This window comes from Pleurodeles waltl, chromosome 5 (genome assembly GCF_031143425.1).
Source record: "Pleurodeles waltl isolate 20211129_DDA chromosome 5, aPleWal1.hap1.20221129, whole genome shotgun sequence".
NCBI classification, from domain to species: Eukaryota; Metazoa; Chordata; class Amphibia; order Caudata; family Salamandridae; genus Pleurodeles; species Pleurodeles waltl.
Genome location: NC_090444.1, coordinates 683,814,614 through 683,833,781, shown reverse-complemented (window position 1 = coordinate 683,833,781; position 19,168 = coordinate 683,814,614). Strand labels below are relative to the sequence as shown.

The 19,168-nt window shown below is 47.1% G+C and overlaps 1 protein-coding gene across 2 annotated transcripts in view; it reads left to right on the top strand.

The window, feature by feature from the left end:
* The window catches only part of DYNLT1 (dynein light chain Tctex-type 1), a 68,757-nt gene extending 64,352 nt beyond the window's left edge, over positions 1-4,405 (top strand). For both annotated transcript variants that reach the window (XM_069234587.1, XM_069234588.1), the window contains exons 4-5: positions 3,688-3,765; positions 3,937-4,405. In XM_069234587.1, coding sequence (XP_069090688.1) covers positions 3,688-3,765; positions 3,937-4,007 — 149 coding nt within the window. In that variant the 3' untranslated portion in view covers positions 4,008-4,405. The remainder of the gene's footprint in view (positions 1-3,687; positions 3,766-3,936) is intronic.
* Positions 4,406-19,168: the final 14,763 nt, after the last annotated feature.

Below are 19,168 nucleotides of genomic sequence, written 5' to 3'. Positions count from 1 at the left end.
ACAACACGGTTGTGCAGTTGCCACAGTTAAGGGATATTTATCTGCTCTTTTGGCATTCCTTTGTTTAACCGATAAAACTTCCCTGTTTTAGACCCCTATAGTGCTAAGATAGAAGGGACTTACTAGTAGGGATCCTTCCACTGCGGTAATCATGCCTCAGTGGGATCTTAATTTGGTACTAACTTACCTTATGGGTACCCCGTTTGAACCCTTACATAGTTGTCCTATGAGAATACTTACTTTCATATATATATACATATGTACAGAAATGTGTATATGTGGATGGTGGCATGACGTTGCATTTGTGATGTTGGTTTCATCCCTTCGCCTCGAAGGCATGTAAAAAGTGGGTGGAAACTGATGTCAGCACACCGAGGGCTTCTTATGGCTCTGATGACGTAATGCGGAGTCCAGCATGGAGCCCTGGTATTACAACGAACTCGTTGACGTGGAGAGATATGAAGAAAAGTTTCTGTGGAATGCTGGCACGTTGGGATATTTAGAAGGTGAGGAATCCAAAGGAAAATACTGTATCTACCAGAAAAAGCGTTACTGAAGGTAAGTAACTTAATCATCTTATCTTTACTTCAACGTTTATTTGATAAAGTTATGCACTGCAGAGAAGATACGTCAGGACTTCCACTCCAGCGCTGAATTGTTGCATTTCCTGACCCTCAGCATCAAGCCCTGTATAAATACTTGATTAGATGCAGTGTTAAAGAGAACACACAGGTGTACTCATGGAGGTGAGTCTCAGCATTTTTAACAAAACACCGTCCGTGATAAGAGAGAAATAATTTTCCTGTGGTTATCAGATTTCATCCATGCATCTTCGTTGTTCCCAGTGCAAGACTTCACATGTCAAACCTGCAACATTGTTTAGACTTCAATGGTCTCTGTAGGAGGACATTCAAGAGGGGAACATGGGAGATTATTTCCATTGGAAAACAATCTCTCTGATAAAAGGTGAGCCATCTAAAATGCATTCCTTTTCATCAAGCCCTTCCATCTATGTCCAGATATGTCTTTGATAGTCTGGGGAGCCCATCTTCGGAAAGTTTACCGTGTGGGGATTATGATCAGAGAAACAACTTTATCACACTTGTGTTTGGAAATTAAAAGTAGTCCATCGTGCAGTGGACAGAGAATTCATAACACCAAATGGAATTCTAATCCATGTTCTGGAATTAAAATTAGTCCATCGTGCTGTGGCCAGGGAATTCATAACACTAAATGGAATTATAATCCGAACAGACAACATTACCACCAATGTCATTTCCTGATTTCGATCACTAGGATCCCATGCAATTTGAAAGTGGCTCCTGGCAAGTATATTGTCCACTCAGGCTGTGTATCTCCCACGCCTTCAAAACTGTTCAGTAAATCTACTGAGCAGATAGTGGGGTTTTTGACACTATCTTACAGGACTGGGGGATCCCTTTGTTCTGTATGCCACTGACCAAAACGCGAAAAGCCCCAACTTCAGCTCCAGAATTTGGGAACCAGATTCAGTGGGTAATGCCCTTTTGATGAACTGATCCAAAATATTTCTTTACATGTTTCCAGTGATCTTACTGCTTCCATAAGTCAATGGAAATGAATCATTTCAACTCAACAATGATGTTCTTTGCCTCAGATTGGCTGATACATTGGTGTTTTCCAGAGCTGCTTCACTTGTGCATAAGATCTCAGAAGAAACTATGTTGCAAAGCAAATTTGTTTGTGAAGATGCAAGAGATATTATATCACCTGAGGGAGACATTGAATTTAGCAATATGGCTTTTGTGACTGCACAATACAGCAACCTGGATCTACCCCCTACGAAACTATAAACATTCTCAAGGAAGCAAAAATACATACTCCTTGAAAAAACATGTTTCAAACAGAATTGAGTTGGAATGTGGTCCCTTCAAAATAAGTATTACTCAATATCCTGTCGAGAGGATGTAATCATTCCTTACTTTTTTTCACTTGACAAAGTCAAACACTCAATTTACATCTATGAAAGTCCACTTAGCTGCCACCGTGACATATAGATAAGGACCTGCACAACGATCTTTCTTCACATTTCCTGTGATGAGACTTTCTGGAGGGTCCTAAAAAGGCATTTGCTCTTGGGTGTTTGTCTTCTGCCCCATGGAACTTAACTTGGTCCCTTCTGAATTGATGGCTCTCCTATTTGAGCCATGCAAAAACCCTACTTGGACATTACCTTTCTTTCTGGCTAATCCATCTGCCCATGGGGTAAGTGAGCTTTGAGCTATTTCAGCGATAGAACCTTCTGCAATCATTCTTTAAAGCGATAGAACCTTCTGCAACCATTCTTTAAAGCAGTGTTTTTTTTTTGTTGTTTTTTTAAAAAAAACCTTCGTTTCTGCCAAAAGTTGCATCTGACTTACACATTAAGCAGACAATCTATTGGTTTTCTTTAGTAATGCTTTTTTTCTGGTTAGAGAAGTCCCACTATTTATTATATATTAGTCTACATACCTCTTCTGTCCCACCTGGAGCTTATTCAACATAAAGAAAGGCAACATGGCTTGTTAAGGAATGGAGGTACACAAGGCAGCCACCTGAAAGTCTGTCCACTCCATCCCAAGGTATTACTGTTTTAGATGAGGATTCAAGAGCCTAACACTTCAGTTGACCAAGTTGCTCTGAAAAATCCATTCAGATGAGATCCTGCTGGCTGGTCTTCCTTACTGAGTTGTTTCTTTTTCAACATAGAGAGAAAAACTGGAAAAGTCTGACCCAATAAATCGCCGGAGGTTGGGTCTGCACTTTAAGAAATTACTGCTTTTACCTCTTATTCAAGACATGGGTGATGGGTTTTATGTTACAGAAGGAGGAAAGAGCACACTGCCTGGCATACCAGCACCCAGTTATCTCAGATGCATTGTGGTATATGCAGTGCATGATAACAGTTACTTTGTTGAAAGTCTTTAGTATTCACCATTGTTAGTGCAGCTAGTGCTGTGTATCTCTAGACGTGTGTTTCCAGATTGTTTTCCTTCTTCAGAAGAGAGCAACAAGGGAAATTTGATGGTGCCGGAAATGCTGCTCAGTCTTTTCAGGTTTCTGAACCACTCCAGAGTGCAGGTGTATCCTGAGATAGTGGGCCCAAAAATGTGTCAATCTCCAAAAGGAGAAGGGTGCATACTGCTTGCCATACCAGCGCACAGTCAGTCAGTAAAGTGTTTGGGTATCCGCCATATAGGTGTAAAGACTCTGTTTGGATTCTTTGAAAATACCTGTGACTGACAACTAGGATTCTAGGTGAAATTTATTTTTTACTGTTTGTTTTGTGATACAGGTGCTTGATGGAACCACAAATGGTGGAGCAACAGGAGTCCACTATATTTAGTTTAATTTTGTAAGCGTTATTGCCACATTCTTTGTTGCTGGCAAATGTTGAAGATATTACCATCCATGATTTAGTAAAGAAATCTCAAGATTCAACACAAATTTTGTTTTTGTTTTTTTATATCAGACATTTTTACCAATGTGAAAAATATTTCTTTATAGTACCGTTTTAACTGATATTATGGGTTTGGGTGATCAGTATACTGCATAGAAAGATCTGGAAGGTTTATGCTGCGTGTGTGTGTTTTTAATTATTTTTTTTTCTAAATCCAAACCAGCTCAAGATTTAATGTATACCAAATTATAATTTGATTTGTTTTCCAGTGACCTGCGTAATTATGCAAAAGAATGGCGCAGGACTGCATACTGCAAGCTCGTGCTTTTGGGACAATGCCACTGATGGTAAATCATTTGTCCAACTTCACAATTTTGCAATAGTACTAATATTGTACATGATGAGCATAACCATTGATTTATTTGCAAATGTTCTTAATCTGAATATTTCGTAAATGGCAAATTCTTGAGAAGATTTGCCTCATTTGTGAAATAAATTGTCTTCTTTTCTATCTGCAGGAAGTTGCACTGTGAGATGGGAGAATAAGACTATGTACTGCATAGTCAGTGCCTTTGGACTTGGAATCTAACAACTATGAATTCACTGATTAACCGTGTTCTCAACTTCAAAATCTAATTGCATATCCTGCACATAAACCTCAACAAGAGTTTTAACTACTGCGAAAAGTATTATGTTTCTATTATGTCAGCATCCACAAATATAGAAATGTGATTTTTTAGGTCACTTGACCTTTACATTTTACCTTATTTTGCATCACAGCTTTCCAAATACCATTGTTGCCATGATACTGTGTCTTAAAACCTTTACAGCCTGACTCATTCTAAGGTGCTAAAAAAAAAAACTCGGATTTACTGCAATGTGTGCGCTCTGTTTTAAGCTTTAATCTCTGGAATGGGAAACTGCACTCAAACTAATTTCCTCACTTTTTACTTTTGTTAGGGGTATAATAAATTATTGTAGGCAGTGCGCTGAGTGGCATTTTCATTTTCCTCCCTCAGTTATGAGAAGTTTTGTAATTACCAGACTGTTGATCATACTTTGAACAGGGTTGATGCATTTTTGCCATTTCTAATTTATAACCAGAACAGGGGGAGATTTTGCAATCATCATTTTCTTTTTTTAATTTTTTCAGTTAAAACATTGGAAGCTATTCTGTTCTTACATCAGCCAATTCCCATTTTCAATTTTGGCCTCATTGTCTGGTTAATCTTTGGCTATTAGCCCTGGGTTTTTTTTTGTTGAGAATTTTTGAGCACGTATGACTGCTTTTTATACCCGAGTTATTTCTTGCCATTTTTATTTTATTTTTTTATCATGCTTAACTGCGTTTTTCTGCTCAAATGAGAATAGTTGACTTTATCAGTTAGGTTCAGGTACTCGCTCAATTATCTAGTGGTTCTTTGGAAGCTTTTTCCCCAAAGAGCATGCACTTGTGTCAAGTTGTGACTAAATCAGTTTATTTTTATTTCTGTGTATGGATGTTGCTGTTGCATTATCCAGCACAAGTGCAGACGTCTGGTAAATATTTCCCTATATTATAAACATTACGGATCATATGAATGAATTGCTTTGTCAGTGTTCTAGCACTCTTGGCTTAAAAAGCTCACACAGGAGTACCACAAAAGTGTTGGGTTGCACACCGATGGAACAAAAGGAACTGTTTTCTCAACATACTAAACCAATTGAAGAAGATGCTAAAGTAACCCTTTCCCTCTTAAGCACCTCCAGGTGATAGTGACAGCTCATCAAGTACTACATGAAATTAGCATCAGGGAGCCCCTCAACAGGTGTGCCTCTCTATATCTAGGCACCACTAATGTCCTCATTATTTATATCCGTTACTAAGACGCTGCTTTAGGAAACCTTTTAGAAAAAAAATTAACATTGATGTTATGTAGTCTGTGGGAGTCAGATCATTAACAAATAATATGAAGGGTGGCAATATGTTTAGATAAATAGCACATTCTAATGGATACATCTGCCTGCAGATACCTCACCTTTTGAATATCTATGTGCCTTTTTGGAAACGTTTTGATAGCTCTCCCAAATCAACAGGGGGTGTCAGTATATACATGGTTTCGCACGTGGCACACTTGACGTCACTGGATGCATAAGAGGCCCCAGTCGACGTGCTGACATCAGTTCCCTTTTCCTCACTTACGACGCATAACAATTTTCGTGACCTCTTCAATCAATCAATCAATCAATCAATCATATAAAGCGCGCTACGTACCCGTTAGGGTTTCAAGGCGCTGGGGGGGGGGGGGGGGAGCTGCTATTGGTCGAAGAGCCAGGTCTTGAGGAGTCTCCTGAAGGAGAGAAGGTCTTGGGTCTGCCGCAGGGGGGTGGGGAGGGTGTTCCAGGTCTTGGCAGCGAGGTAGGAGAAGGATCTGCCGCCGGAGGTCTTGCGTTGAAAGCGGGGAACGATGGCGAGGGAGAGGTTGGCAGAGCGGAGTTGGCGGGAGGGGACTTAGAAGTTGATTCTGTTGTTCAGGTAGGCGGGTCCGGCGTTGTAGAGTGCCTTGTGAGCGTGAGTGAGGAGCTTGAAGGTGATCCTCTTGTCCACGGGGAGCCAGTGGAGGTCTTTCCGGTGGTGGGAGATGTGGCATCGGCGGGGTACTTCGAGGACCAGTCGGGGGGAGGCGTTTTGGATGCGCTGAAGTCGTCGGATGTCCTTTGCTGGGATGCCTGTCTAGAGTGCGTTGCCGTAGTCTAGTTTACTGCTGACGAGGGCCTGGGTCACAGTTTTTCTGGTTTCCGTCGGGATCCATTTGTAGACTCTACGGAGCATGCAGAGGGTATTGTAGCAGGAGGAGGAAACTGCATTGACCTGCTTGGACATGGTGAGGGCGGAGTCGAGGATGAAGCCAAGGTTGCGTGCGTAGTTGGCTGGCTTAGTAGTGGGTCCCAGTGCGGTGGGCCACCAGGAGTCGTCCCAGGCCGATGGGGTGCGTCCGAGGATGAGGACTTCCGTCTTGTCGGAGTTCAACTTCAGGCGGTTGTTTCTCATCCTTTTGGCAATGGAATTCAGTCCTTCGTGGAGGTTGGCTTTGGTGGTGGGTGGGTCTTTAGTGAGGGAGAGGATGAGCTGGGTGTCGTCGGCGTAAGAGAGAATGTTGAGGTTGTGCTGACGGGCCAGTTGTGCGAGGGGGGCCATGTAAACGTTGAACACCTTCGGGCTTAGAGAGGAGCCTTGGGGTACGCTGCAGATGATGTTGGTGGCTTCGGAGCGGAAGGGTGAGAGTCGGACTCTCTGGGTTCTGCCGGAGAGAAAAGAGGAGATCCAGTTGAGGGTTTTGTCTTGTATTCCGGCTTTGTGGAGGTGTGTAAGTAGGGTGCGGTGGCAAACTGTGTCGAAGGCTGCGGAAAGGTCCAGGAGGATGAGGGCAGATGTTTCGCCGTTGTCTGATATCATCTGTGGCGGCGAGGAGAGCAGTCTCGGTGCTGTGGTTGCGTCTGAAGCCGGACTGGGAGGGGTCCAGGATGGAGTTGTCCTCGAGGTGGTGGGTGAGCTGTGCGTTGACCATCTTCTCGATGACCTTTGCCGGGAAGGGGAGGAGGGGGATCGGGCGGAAGTTTTTGAGGTCGTTGGGGTCTGCCTTGGGTTTCTTGAGGAGGGCGTGGATTTCGGCGTGCTTCCAGCTGTCCGGGAAGGTCGCGGTATCGAAGTATAAGTTGATGACCTTTCGAAGTTGGGGTGCGATGGTAGAGTCGGCTTTGTTGTATACGTGGTATGGGCATGGGTCTAAAGGGGATCCTGAGTGGATGGAGTTCATGATCTTGTAAGTTTCGGTGTCGTCTACGTGGGTCCAGGCGGTAAGGCGATTGGCGCAGGAGGAGTTGTCGGGGGTGGGGTCTGGCAGAGGCGTGGTGTTGAGGCTGTTGTGGATGTCGGCGATCTTCTGATGGAAGAAGGTGGACAGTGTTTATCCTGCATGCTGAGCAGCATCTCGCCGCTACAGTTATTTCTTGTTGCTTCCTGACTGTGGCCTCGTGGTCTGGGTGACAGTTGCCAGACGAGGTAATTCATTGGGAATAGTTGAGGTTTTTTTCCTTACATTTTTTCCTGTAAACATTTTTTTTTCCAGCTTATGTCACCACTCTGAAAATTTAAGCCCTGCAAGGAATGTGAGGTCAGATGTCTATTGCTGATCCTAATGACATTTGCCTAGGGATAGATCATGTCGATGCTTGTTTCAGTTGTCAATGGATGAATCCAAGGGCTCTGAAGGAATGAAAAGCAAAGCTGTTAATGGCCAGAGAAAAGGGGTTGTTGCAAATCTTGTTCAAGGTCGAAGCCTCCAGGTTCACATTCATCGAATCTGGCGAGGAAGAAATATAAGAAGCTATGCCATGATTTTCAACATTGCTCTTCGAAGGATAAGTCGCTGAAGTTTGTGTCTCCACATCCGACTTTGGAGGAGGTTCGTCAGAACTCGTCAGGTGCAGGTGTACCTGGTCTTCCCAGCTTCAGATGTGGATCTTAGTCATCTTTTGAATGCCATGTTCAGCATCTTTAATAGAGCCATGGCTCCATCCGGTATGCCCGCGGACCCATGGTTTCTCTGGCTTTTTCTGTGCAAGGCTTTCTTGACACCTTACCAGCAGGCGCCTTTTATGCTCTTCATGCCATTGGTGTCGGACGTTCCTAAAAAAAGGACTTCATCTCCTTTGATCCTTCCACCGGTAGAGGTGTTGCAGGCACCGCAAGTGACTCCTCCAACACCGGCTATCTCTGTGCTGACGTCGCAAGCTTCGACGCTGGTACTTCTTATTGCATCTCCGATGCTGTTGCTGACATCGCCAGTGCAATGCTGACGCTGCAACATAGGTAGAGAAGAGGGAGAGGTTTCCTTAGAGAGAAAAATCCCCCAAGAAGAGGAAGATGGTAAAATAGTGGAGCTGCCATTTCTGATGGATACAACTATCTGCGGATTACTCACCTTATGAGTTCTCCCAGTGCGCCAGCATTCGACAGAAACTTTCTTCCCAGCTCTTCACGTCAATGAGAACGTCACAATTTCCCAGCTCCCCACGTGACTCCATCTGACGTCATTGTGGCAATATAAAGTCCTCGCTGGCGTGCTGACATCAGTTCCCCTTTTTTCCACGCCTTTTGAAGCTAATGGTTTTTCCTGGCTCTCGAACAGCTACTGTTTTGAAGGTTTCTTGTTTTACTCGTTACAATGTCTCCACCAAATAAATCCGGTTTTAAGCCTTGTCGTGAGTGCGGGGGTCGAATGTCAGTCACAGATCTTCATGAAGACTGCTTGTGGTGCCTAAGTTCGTACCACGATGTGGAGGGGTGCGTGTCCTGCCAGTGGATGAACCCGAAGGCCTTAAAAGAAAGAGAGGCTAAGCTCTTCTTAGCAAAAGCTAAAAGTGGACACAAGGGTCATCGAAGATCTGAGGCGAGGGACTCTTCTTCTCACAAGTCCTTGAGATATCATAAGAAGCAGTGCTGGCACGATTCTTGAGGCCGTTCTTCCAGAGATCGGTCTCGGTCCCCTCCGAGACCATGCCTTACGGTGTGGGAGGTGAGTCCAATGATCACTCCCCAGCCTCAGAGTCCACAGGCTTCTCCGGCGCCATCACTGATTGAGGTCGTCGAGTCCTCCGACTCACTTTTTCACCCATGTTGGCTCGGGAGCCAGTGGCGCAAGTTTCGGATCTGACCCAAGCGCGTCAAGATGAGCAGAGGTTTCCTGCCTTCCCGACTCCAGAAGCTGATCCAGCGGCTTTCCTTAATGCTATGTTTAGCATTTTCAACAAGGCTATGGCCCCTTCTGGTGCACAGGCTGGTCCCACGGGTCCATTAGCATTCTCTGTGGGTTTCCCGGCGCCATACAAACGGGCTCCGTTTGTACCCTTCTTTCTGATGGATACAACTACCTGTGGATTCCTCACCTCATGAATACTCCCATGGCGCCAGCATTCTACGGAAATCTTCTTACTAGTCTCTGCACGTCGACGAGGACGTCACTGTCTCGCACGCGACGCCGTCTGACGTCATACAGGCAATAAGAGGTCCTCGACGACGTGCGGACGTCAGTTCCCTTTTTTCCGTGCATTCGAAACGGTTATCTTCGAGGGAGCAACTGTTACTCTTGCGGTTACAGTGTATATCTTGCTGCGTACTCTTTCTCTGTGGAAATAATGTCGCAGAGAAAGTCTGGATTTAAGCCTTGTCGTGAGTGTGGAGGCAAGATGTCGGTGACGGATCCTCATTCCGATTGCCTTTGGTGTTTGAGCTCCGACCACGACGTCTCGACTTGTGATTCGTGTCAGCACATGAATCCGAAGGCCATTAAAGAACGCGAGGCGAAGCTGTTTATGGCCAAGTCAAAGGAGAAGCATCACAAGAAAAAGTCTTCTCCAAGACATCGGCGTCATCGAGACTCCCGGCGCCGTAGAGAATCTCGGCGTCATTCAAGGGAGGCTCGTTCCAGGTCTCCGGATCGGCGCCGGAGGACATGGGAGGTCAGCCCCACGGTGACGCCGCATCCTTCGACGCCGTTGCTCTCTCCGACGTCTCCAACTTCGCCTGGACAGGCGTCGGTGATTGAGGTATTGGAGCCTCAGGTGTTTTCTCCGGCGCAGACGCCGAGGTCGGGGTCGCCTCCGAGTCAGGCACCCCAGTATCCGGCTTTTCCCACCCCTGGAGCCGATAGTTCCGCATTCTTGAATGCGATGTATGCCATCTTCCAACAGATGGCTCCAGGGGGTGCTCCGGCTGGGCCTTTGGCCTTTTCTTTGGGTGATCCTGCGCCTCTTCGGCCGGCACCCTTTATGCCCTTTCTCCCGTTTGGGAACGTGGGCTCGGCGCCAGTGTCGGCGCCGGTGGCCGCTCCGATGGCTTCGGAGGGATTGGCCCCAGGGATTTCCATCCCGTCGACGTCGAGATTTCGGCCTGTGACTCCGGTGGGTCCATCCGTTTCATCTGCTCTTCAGTCGGCGCCGAAGTTACCTGTGGCGCCGGATGCGGCGTCGGTGGCTTCGGAAGATCGGCGCCGATCTCCGACTTCGGCGGAGGTGTTGTCGACTCCGCGGATTGAGCAACGACTGCATTCAAGGAGGCGTGCTCTCCGGGTACTAGAGGAGCAGGAGTACCAACGAGCCCTAGAGGAAGGAGAGCTAGAGGACTCGGGTGATGGGCTGCGTGGACTGGAGTCGGCCAGTGGGCTGGACACTTCCCCTGAGTGGGACCTTTCGTCCCCGGGGGAATATACCGAGGAAGCTGCTTCCTTTCATACAGTGGTACGGAAGGCAGCTAGTTTTTTGGACCTGCCTTTGCCGGTGGTGGAGGCGAAACAAAACCTTTTGACAGAGGTGTTGCATCCGGCCTCAGCCGCGGCGGAGCCTCTATGACCTTTTAATGACGCTCTGCTGGATCCGGTTTTAGAGGTGTGGAAGAAGCCGGCATCTTCCCCAGCAGTTCACAGAGCCGTGGCCAGGAGGTATCGGGCGGCTCCAACTGATCCTGGTTTCCTATCTAGGCACCCTACGCCGGAGAGCTTGGTTGTGCAGGCCTCCTGTTCGTCCAAATCAGCGCCTGGTTCTTTCCCGACGGTGCCTGAAGAACAGAGACTCAAAAAAGCTAGAGGCGCAGTCGAAGAAGATTTTTTCGTCCTGCAGTCTGGCGTTAAAAGCCACTAATGCGACCTGTATCCTGGGGAGGTATATTCATGCTCTGATGGATGACATCTCCTCTTCGTTTACAGAGCTTCCCCAGGGTCTTTTGGATCTTGTCTCTGATGCCCAGGCTGCTGCGACCCAAATTATCCAGACGGGACTGGATACCACCGACTCGGTAGCCAGAGCAATGGGCACAACTGTGGTGGAAAGGAGACAGGCCTGGCTACGTAACTCGGGCTTTTCGGCAGATGTACAGTCCACATTGTTGGATCTCCCGTTTGATGGGGACAAACTGTTTGGGGCTAAGGCTGATTCGGCCTTGGAACGTTTTAAGGAGAGCAGGGCCACGGCTAAGTCGTTGGGACTCCAAGCTCCTTCTTCCACGGCCTCTTCCAGATTCTTCAGGAGGTTTCGTGGATTTGGGCGTGGCTCTTCCTCCTCTTCCTTTCGGGGAAGATATCAGCAACCTGCCTCTTCCCATCCCTATAGATCTTTTAGGGGGAGGGGTAGGGTCCGCACCAGGGGAGCCTCTCAGCAGCACTCTGCCTCTTCCTCATCCTCTGGCGGGGTGCAGCAGGGGAAGCAGCCTTAGGCTTCCACCATTTCCCACTCACTCCTCTCCTGTAGGGGGAAGATTACAGCATTTTCTCACCAAATGGAAGACTGTTACAACGGACACTTGGGTTCTCAGTATTGTGGGAAAAGGCTACACCCTTCCCTTTCGGGAGTTTCCGCCCCTCATCCCGCCCCGCCCTTCGTATTGTTCACAAGAACACCTCCTGTTGCTAGAACAGGAGGTAGAAGTCCTCCTTTTAAAGGGCGCGGTGGAGTTGGTCCCGGAGCAGGAAAGGGGTCAAGGAGTTTACTCAAGGTATTTCCTGATTCCCAAGAAGGATGGTCGTTTGAGACCAATTCTGGACCTGAGGATCTTGAATTGGTTCCTCAAGCAGGAAAAGTTCAAGATGCTGACCCTAGCACAGGTGCTTTTGGCGTTGAACATGGAAGACTGGATGGTGTCTGTCGACTTGCAGGATGCTTACTTTCATATCCCGATACTCAAGTCACACAGGAAGTATCTCCGGTTTGTGGTGGGATCGCAACACTACCAGTTTGCGGTCCTTCTGTTTGGTCTTACTTCAGCACCTCGAGTCTTCACGAAGGTGATGTCGGTGGTTGCGGCAGAGCTCAGAAGGAAGGGGATAGCAGTATTCCCTTACTTGGACGATTGGTTGATCAAAGCCAAGTCCCCGGAGCTTGTGTTGCGTCATCTGCAGTCAACAACCCAGTTGTTGTTCGACCTGGGCTTTTCGGTGAACGAGCCCAAATCTCACCTGGAGCCCTCTCAGCGCCTCCTGTTCATAGGGGCAGTACTGGATACGACATTGGGTCGGGCCTTTCCTCCGCCTCAGCGGATTCAAGATATTCAGGATTTGGTTCCAATGTTTCGAAATGGAGCGGTAGTTCCAGTCCTCAAGGTCCTTCGTCTGCTCGGTCTTTTTGCCTCCTGCATTCTGTTGGTCACGCATGCTCGCTGGCACATGAGGGCTCTTCAGTGGTGCCTCCGAAGGCAGTGGTCTCAACACAGAGGGGATCTAGAGGGTACTGTCAAGATCTCCAGAGATGCTGCTGTGGATTTGAAGTGGTGGATTGCAAGCAACAATCTTTCACAAGGAAAGCCGTTCCAGCAGTCGCCACCAGTGGCCACAGTCATAACGGATGCTTCCACTCTAGGGTGGGGAGCTCATCTGGGGGATCTGGAGATCAAAGGTCTTTGGTCTCCAGAGGAACAGATTTTTCACATCAATCTGTTAGAGTTACGGGCTGTACGTCTGGCTCTCAAGGCCTTCCTCCCTTCCCTTCGTGGTCAGTCGGTACAGGTCCTAACGGACAATACTACCACGATGTGGTACATATAAAGCAGGGAGGAGTGGGGTCGTACCTTCTCTGCAGAGAAGCTCTTCGACTATGGTCCTGGGCAAAGGACCATCGGATTTGCTTGATAGCAAACCATCTGGCCGGAGTCTTGAACGTGCGTGCGGTCTCAGTCGCCACTTCTCGGCAGACCACGAGTGACGTCTCCATCCAGATCAAGTCCGTTTAATCTTCCAGAAGTGGGGGTTTCCTCGGGTAGATCTGTTCGCCACTCGAGAGAACGCGCATTGTCCGTTGTTCTGCAGCCTTCAGTATCCGATGCAGGAAGCATTGGGGGACGCGTTTCAAATGACCTGGTGCGGCCAGTTGCTTTACGCGTTTCCTCCCATACCCTTGATTCCTCGAGTATTGAGGAAGATTCGCCAAGACCGGGCTCTAGTAATCGTAATAGCTCCGGATTGGCCAAGGAGGGTGTGGTACTCCGACCTTCTCCAACTCTCAACGTGCCCGCCGCTCCGTCTCCCTTTCAGGGCAGACCTCCTCTCGCAGTCGCAGGGGCAGGTTCTACACCCCAACCTCCAGAGTCTGCACCTACATGCCTGGAGATTGAACGGGGCAACCTGAGTTCCTTCTCTCTCCCGCCTGAGGTAGTGGATGTTATATTAGCGGCCAGGCGACACTCCACTAAATCTATCTACGCTAATAGGTGGTCTAAATTTGTTGCGTGGTGTGGAGAGAGGCAGATTGATCCTTTACAAGCTCATCTATCGGACGTTTTGTCTTTTGCTCTATCTCTGGCGCAGAAAGGTTGTGCAGTGGCTACCATTAAAGGTTATTTATCGGCCTTGTCAGCCTTCATATGTCTTCCAGACCAACCATCTTTATTTAAATCCCCTATTGTTATCAGATTCTTGAAAGGTCTTCTAAATCAATATCCTCCAAAGCCATTCGTTATGCCGCAATGGGATTTGTCCTTAGTCCTGACTTTCCTTATGGGGTCCCCTTTTGAACCTATGCATTCTTGCCCCTTAAGGTATTTGTTTTTAAAAACAGTCTTCCTGATAGCTATAACATCAGCAAGGAGAGTGAGTGAGTTGCAGGCCTTATCAGTAAAACCCCCTTATACAACTTTTTATGGGGATAAGGTGGTGTTGAGGACCAAGGCTGCTTTCCTTCCGAAGGTTGTTTCACCCTTCCATTTGGCTCAGGCAATTACTTTGTCCACGTTCTATCCTCCGCCTCATCCTTCCAAAGAGGAAGAAAGACTGCACCGTCTGGATCCAAAGAGAGCGTTGAGCTTCTTTATCGATAGAACAAAGGATTTCAGGCTGGAGGATCAGCTGTTTATTGGATACGTGGGCAAGAGGAGAGGAAAGGCAGTCCACAAGAGAACACTATCCAGGTGGGTTGTTCTTTGCATTAAAATATGTTACTCTTTGGCAAAGAAGGATCCTCCTGAGGGCATTAGAGCTCATTCCACCAGAGCTAAGTCGGCCACTTCGGCCTTAGCCAGAGGTGTTCCTGTGGTCGACATCTGCAAGGCCGCAACTTGGTCGTCCCTTCACACTTTTGCAAAACATTACTGTTTAGATTCTGAGGTTAGAAGGGACGGCCATTTTGCACGGTCAGTGCTGCAGGATTTCTTGGTTTGACCATTTAGGCACCCACCGCCGGGCGTGGTACTGCTTTGGGACTCTATTCATGAGGTGAGGAATCCACAGGTAGTTGTATCCATCAGAAGAACGAGTTACTTACCTTCGGTAACGACTTTTCTGGTGGATACATTAGCTACCTGTGGATTCCTCACGGTCCCACCCGCCTCCCCGTTGCCTTTATGGTCTTGCCAAGTAATCCTTGAGTGCGCTCCTCTTGATCTTTGAGGGTGCAATAGATGTATATATATAATATATTTATATATATATATATATATATATATAGGTATATGTGTATATATCTTATGTATATACTTGGTGTGTGTATATATTTTTAAAAGAAAGAGTTTTATATATATATATATATATATATATATATGTACATAAAAAAGATTTACAGTTATTCATACAATGTGGTGTATTTTTACAATATAATGGATGTTGCTTTGTTCTTTCATTGCATTGCCTGGTTGTTCTCATGCACGTAAAAAATGATTGGTACTGACGTCCGCACGTCGTCGAGGACCTCTTATTGCCTGTATGACGTCAGACGGCGTCGCGTGCGAGACAGTGACGTCCTCGTCGACGTGCAGAGACTAGTAAGAAGATTTCCGTAGAATGCTGGCGCCATGGGAGTATTCATGAGGTGAGGAATCCACAGGTAGCTAATGTATCCACCAGAAAAGTCGTTACCGAAGGTAAGTAACTCGTTCATCTGGCTGAGAGTGCTGGTTCGGCACCGATGACGTTGTCTCAGATGTTACCAACGCGCCGATGGAGTTGATGCCGGCGCCGGTTGGATCCCGGTCTGGATGCAATATATCGCCACCATCTCCTCCACGTCATCTGCCATGAAGCCGGTGTCGTCGATGTCGGCTAACTCTGTCAACGCCGAAATTTGAGGCCAGATTGAGATCAAAGAGAGCCTTGAGGCTCTTGGAGAAGCAGGAGTATCAGCAACAACGGTTGGAGGAAGGAGAGATTCCTGAGCTTATGTGGGGAGTTTCAGGGTCTGGACTCTGCAAGTGGACTGGATACCTCCCCTGAGTGGGATCTTTCATCCCCGGGTGAATTTACAGAGGAGGCTGTATCCTATCACTATTATAAGGAAGGCTGCTGTATTTTTGGAACTTCCGTTGCCAGCATCGGAAGTGAAGACAAACATCTTGACGGAGGTGTTGCATCCTTCCTCTACTTCTGCGGAGCACCTACCCCCTTTTAATGATGCCCTTACTGAGTACATTTTAGACATTTGGAGAAAACCTGTCACGACTCCAGCAGTTTCCAGGACTGTGGCTAGGAGGTATAGGGTTGCTCCTGGGGATCCTCAATTTTTATCTCAACATCTGACTCCTGAGAGCTTGGTGGTTCAAGCTTCTTGTCCTGCCCGATCTGCACCTGGCACGTTTGCTGCTACTCCATGGGACAGGGAGTCTAAGAGAATGGAGCAAGCACCCAAGAAAGGTTTCTCCTCATGTAGTATGGCCCTGAAATCGGTCAATGCTACCTGTCTACTGGGGAGGTATGTTAATTTCCTGATAGACACGGCAAGAGCTGTGGTGCCGAGCTTGCCTCAGGATGTGCAGAGGCAGTTTGATGAGCTCCTTTTGGAGACTCAAGCGGTGGCCAAACAGATTATACAGTCAGGTCAGGATACAACGGATTCAGTGGCCAGGGCAATGAGCACTTTGGTGGCAACCAGGAGGCATTTGTGGCTTAGGTCTTCGGGCTTTTCCACGGACGTTCAAGCAACTTTGTTGGATCTTCCTTTTGATGGCGAAAAGTTGTTTGGGTCCAAGGCCGATTCTGCTTTGGAACATTTTATAGACAGCAGGGCTACTGCAAGATCCTAGGGGCTATAGGCTTCAGCATCCACACCCTTTAGATCCTTTTGGAGGTTTAGGTGATTTGGATGTTGATCCTTTTTTTGTGGAAGGCCACAGTCCAATACTCCACAGCCTGCCAACCCTCTACAGGTCTTTTAGAGGGCGGGGCGGGTTAGAACACAAGGAGCCACCCAGCAACATCCTCATCCTCATCCTCATCCTCTGGGGGAACCAAACAGGGAAAGCAGCCCTAGTTTTCTAACCATCTTGGATCATGCTTCTCCTGTAGGGAGCAGGATATTTCATTTTCTCCACTAGTGGGAGCTAGTCACATCAGACTCTTGGGCACTAAATATTGTGGAGAAAGGTTATGCTCTTCCTTTTTGGGAATTTCCCCCTCCATCCCTCCCTGTCATTCCTTTGGAAGATTATCTCCTGTTGCTTCAGCAGGAGGTGCAAGTCCTTTTGTTAAAGGGTGCAGTGGAGTTGGTTCCAGAGCAGGAAATGGTTTAGGGGTGCTATTGGAGATATTTCCTGATTCCCAAGAAGGATAGTCAATTGAGGCCTATCCTGGACCTGAGGATTTTGAATGGGTTCCTCAAACAGGAGAAATTCAAGATGCTGACTCTAGCACAGGTACTTCTGGTGTTGAACAAGGAAGACTGGATGGTGTCTGTCGACTTGCAGGATGCGTATTTTCATATCCTCTGTCACAGTGTCCTTTCCTCGGGATCTGCACGCCGCCGAACAGGCCTACCTTCCGGCGTCAACAACTCAGAAAGCTATTATAGCACAGAGTTATGGTGAAGCCAGTCTGGGGGGGGGGGGAGGGAATTAGGGTAGGGAACAGCAGGGAGAGAGATCTGAAAAGGAAAAATGGTTAAGCATGTATGTATGTATGTATGTATATACTTGTTCATAACTGCATTAACATTCAATTATACATTTAGACAAAGGCGTCTCAGTGAATGCAAGTGTTGAGACCCTTATGGAATAAACAAAGGTGTCTTAGTGGATGCTGGAGTTGAGACCCTTATGGAATAAACAAAGGCATCTCTGTGGGTGCAAGAGTTGGTAGAATCATGATACTTCAGGATGTCATGAGCATTAGACAAAACTGGGTGTGGCCCTTCTCTGAATCATGGAACAAGAACAATTAGTAAAATCATGATACTTCAGGATGTTGTGAGCATTAAACAAAACTGGGCGTGGTCCTTCTCTGAATCATGGAACAAGAACAATTAGTAAAATCATGATACTTCAGGATGTTGTGAGCATTAAACAAAACTGGGCGTGGCCCTTCTCTGAATCATGGAACAAGAACGAACAGACCTCTGAACCTTGAGAAGGCAAGAGCTTGGACCATGGACATACTCTTAACATCAATCATGCAACTACTATGCATTCATAAACATAAAACGTTTGGTCTCAGTCTAGAAATTCGCAAAGACTTAAATATGTATCTCACATATCATCAAAGACTTAAATATGTGTCTCACATATTATGCTTCCAAAAACAATGAAACTATGATTTGCTTATCTTTGAGATGTTTTCACATTTGCCACCTAGGCCTGAAAGTTTTACTCATGTAAAGTGAAGCGCCTTGATTATTAGACCAAGGGCGCTTTACTCATATGAACTGAAGTGCTTTGATTGCTGCGCGAAGGGCGCTTTACTTCCAATGAACTGAAGCGCTTTGAATGTAGTGCCAAGTGCGCTTTACTCCTGTGAACTGAAGTGCTTTGAATACCATGCCAAGTGTGCTTTATTCCTGTGAACTGAAGCGCTTTGAATGGTGTGCCAAGGGCACTTTACTCCTGTGAACTGAAGCATTTTGAATGTCGTGCCAAGTGCGCTTTACTCCTGTGAACTGAAGCGCTTTGAATACCATGCCAAGTGCGCTTTACTCCTGTGAACTGAAGCGCTTTAAATGTCGTGCCCGGGGCGCTTTACCAGTGTGGCCTGAAACGCTTTGCTCGTTATGCTAAGGGGTGCTTTTCCTTTTGGAATTAACGACTTCCTTCAAACTTGGATTCAGCAAGGCCTTACCGCTACGAGTACGACCTACTCGTTTTTGAATGCACCATGGAAACAAGGATACTTCGGTTAGATGACACTCTGCCATTCAGGAACTCTGCTCTTCTCCAGAGAAATCCCCACGAGGTCTGGCTGCATCGAAGTCTTCAAAATAGTGAGCAACGTACTTGGGTGTGGCTGGGCTTTATAGGCCTGCCACACCCCAAGATGCCTGCTGCCTCTAAAAACATGGGAATTGTAGTCCCTTCATGGAATAGCACTGATAAGTGCATCTTGTCCACCAATGACCTGAACTTGCAGCTCTATGAGCTTTGCCACAGGGCAGACGATGTTGATGGCCACCTTTGGAGCAAGAGGGGATGACAAGTGGTGCGCAGAAAGCGCCACAGAGGCTCGCAGCGAAGTTTCGGGCAGGACCTGGACCGCACATGGTTCTATTCCAGACATCCTCATTCTGAAGTCGCACAGGAAGTATCTCTGGTTCGTGGTAGGGTCACAACACTACCAGTTTGCGGTCCTTCCTTTTGGTCTTACTTCCGCACCTCGGGTCTTCACAAAGGTGATGGTGGTAGTTGCAGTGGACCTCAGAAGGAAGGGAATATCTGTATTCCCTTATCTGGACGATTGGCTAATAAAAGCCAAGTCCCCAGAGCTTGTGCAGCTTCACTTGCAAATGACAACACAGTTGTTGTTCAACCTGGGCTTT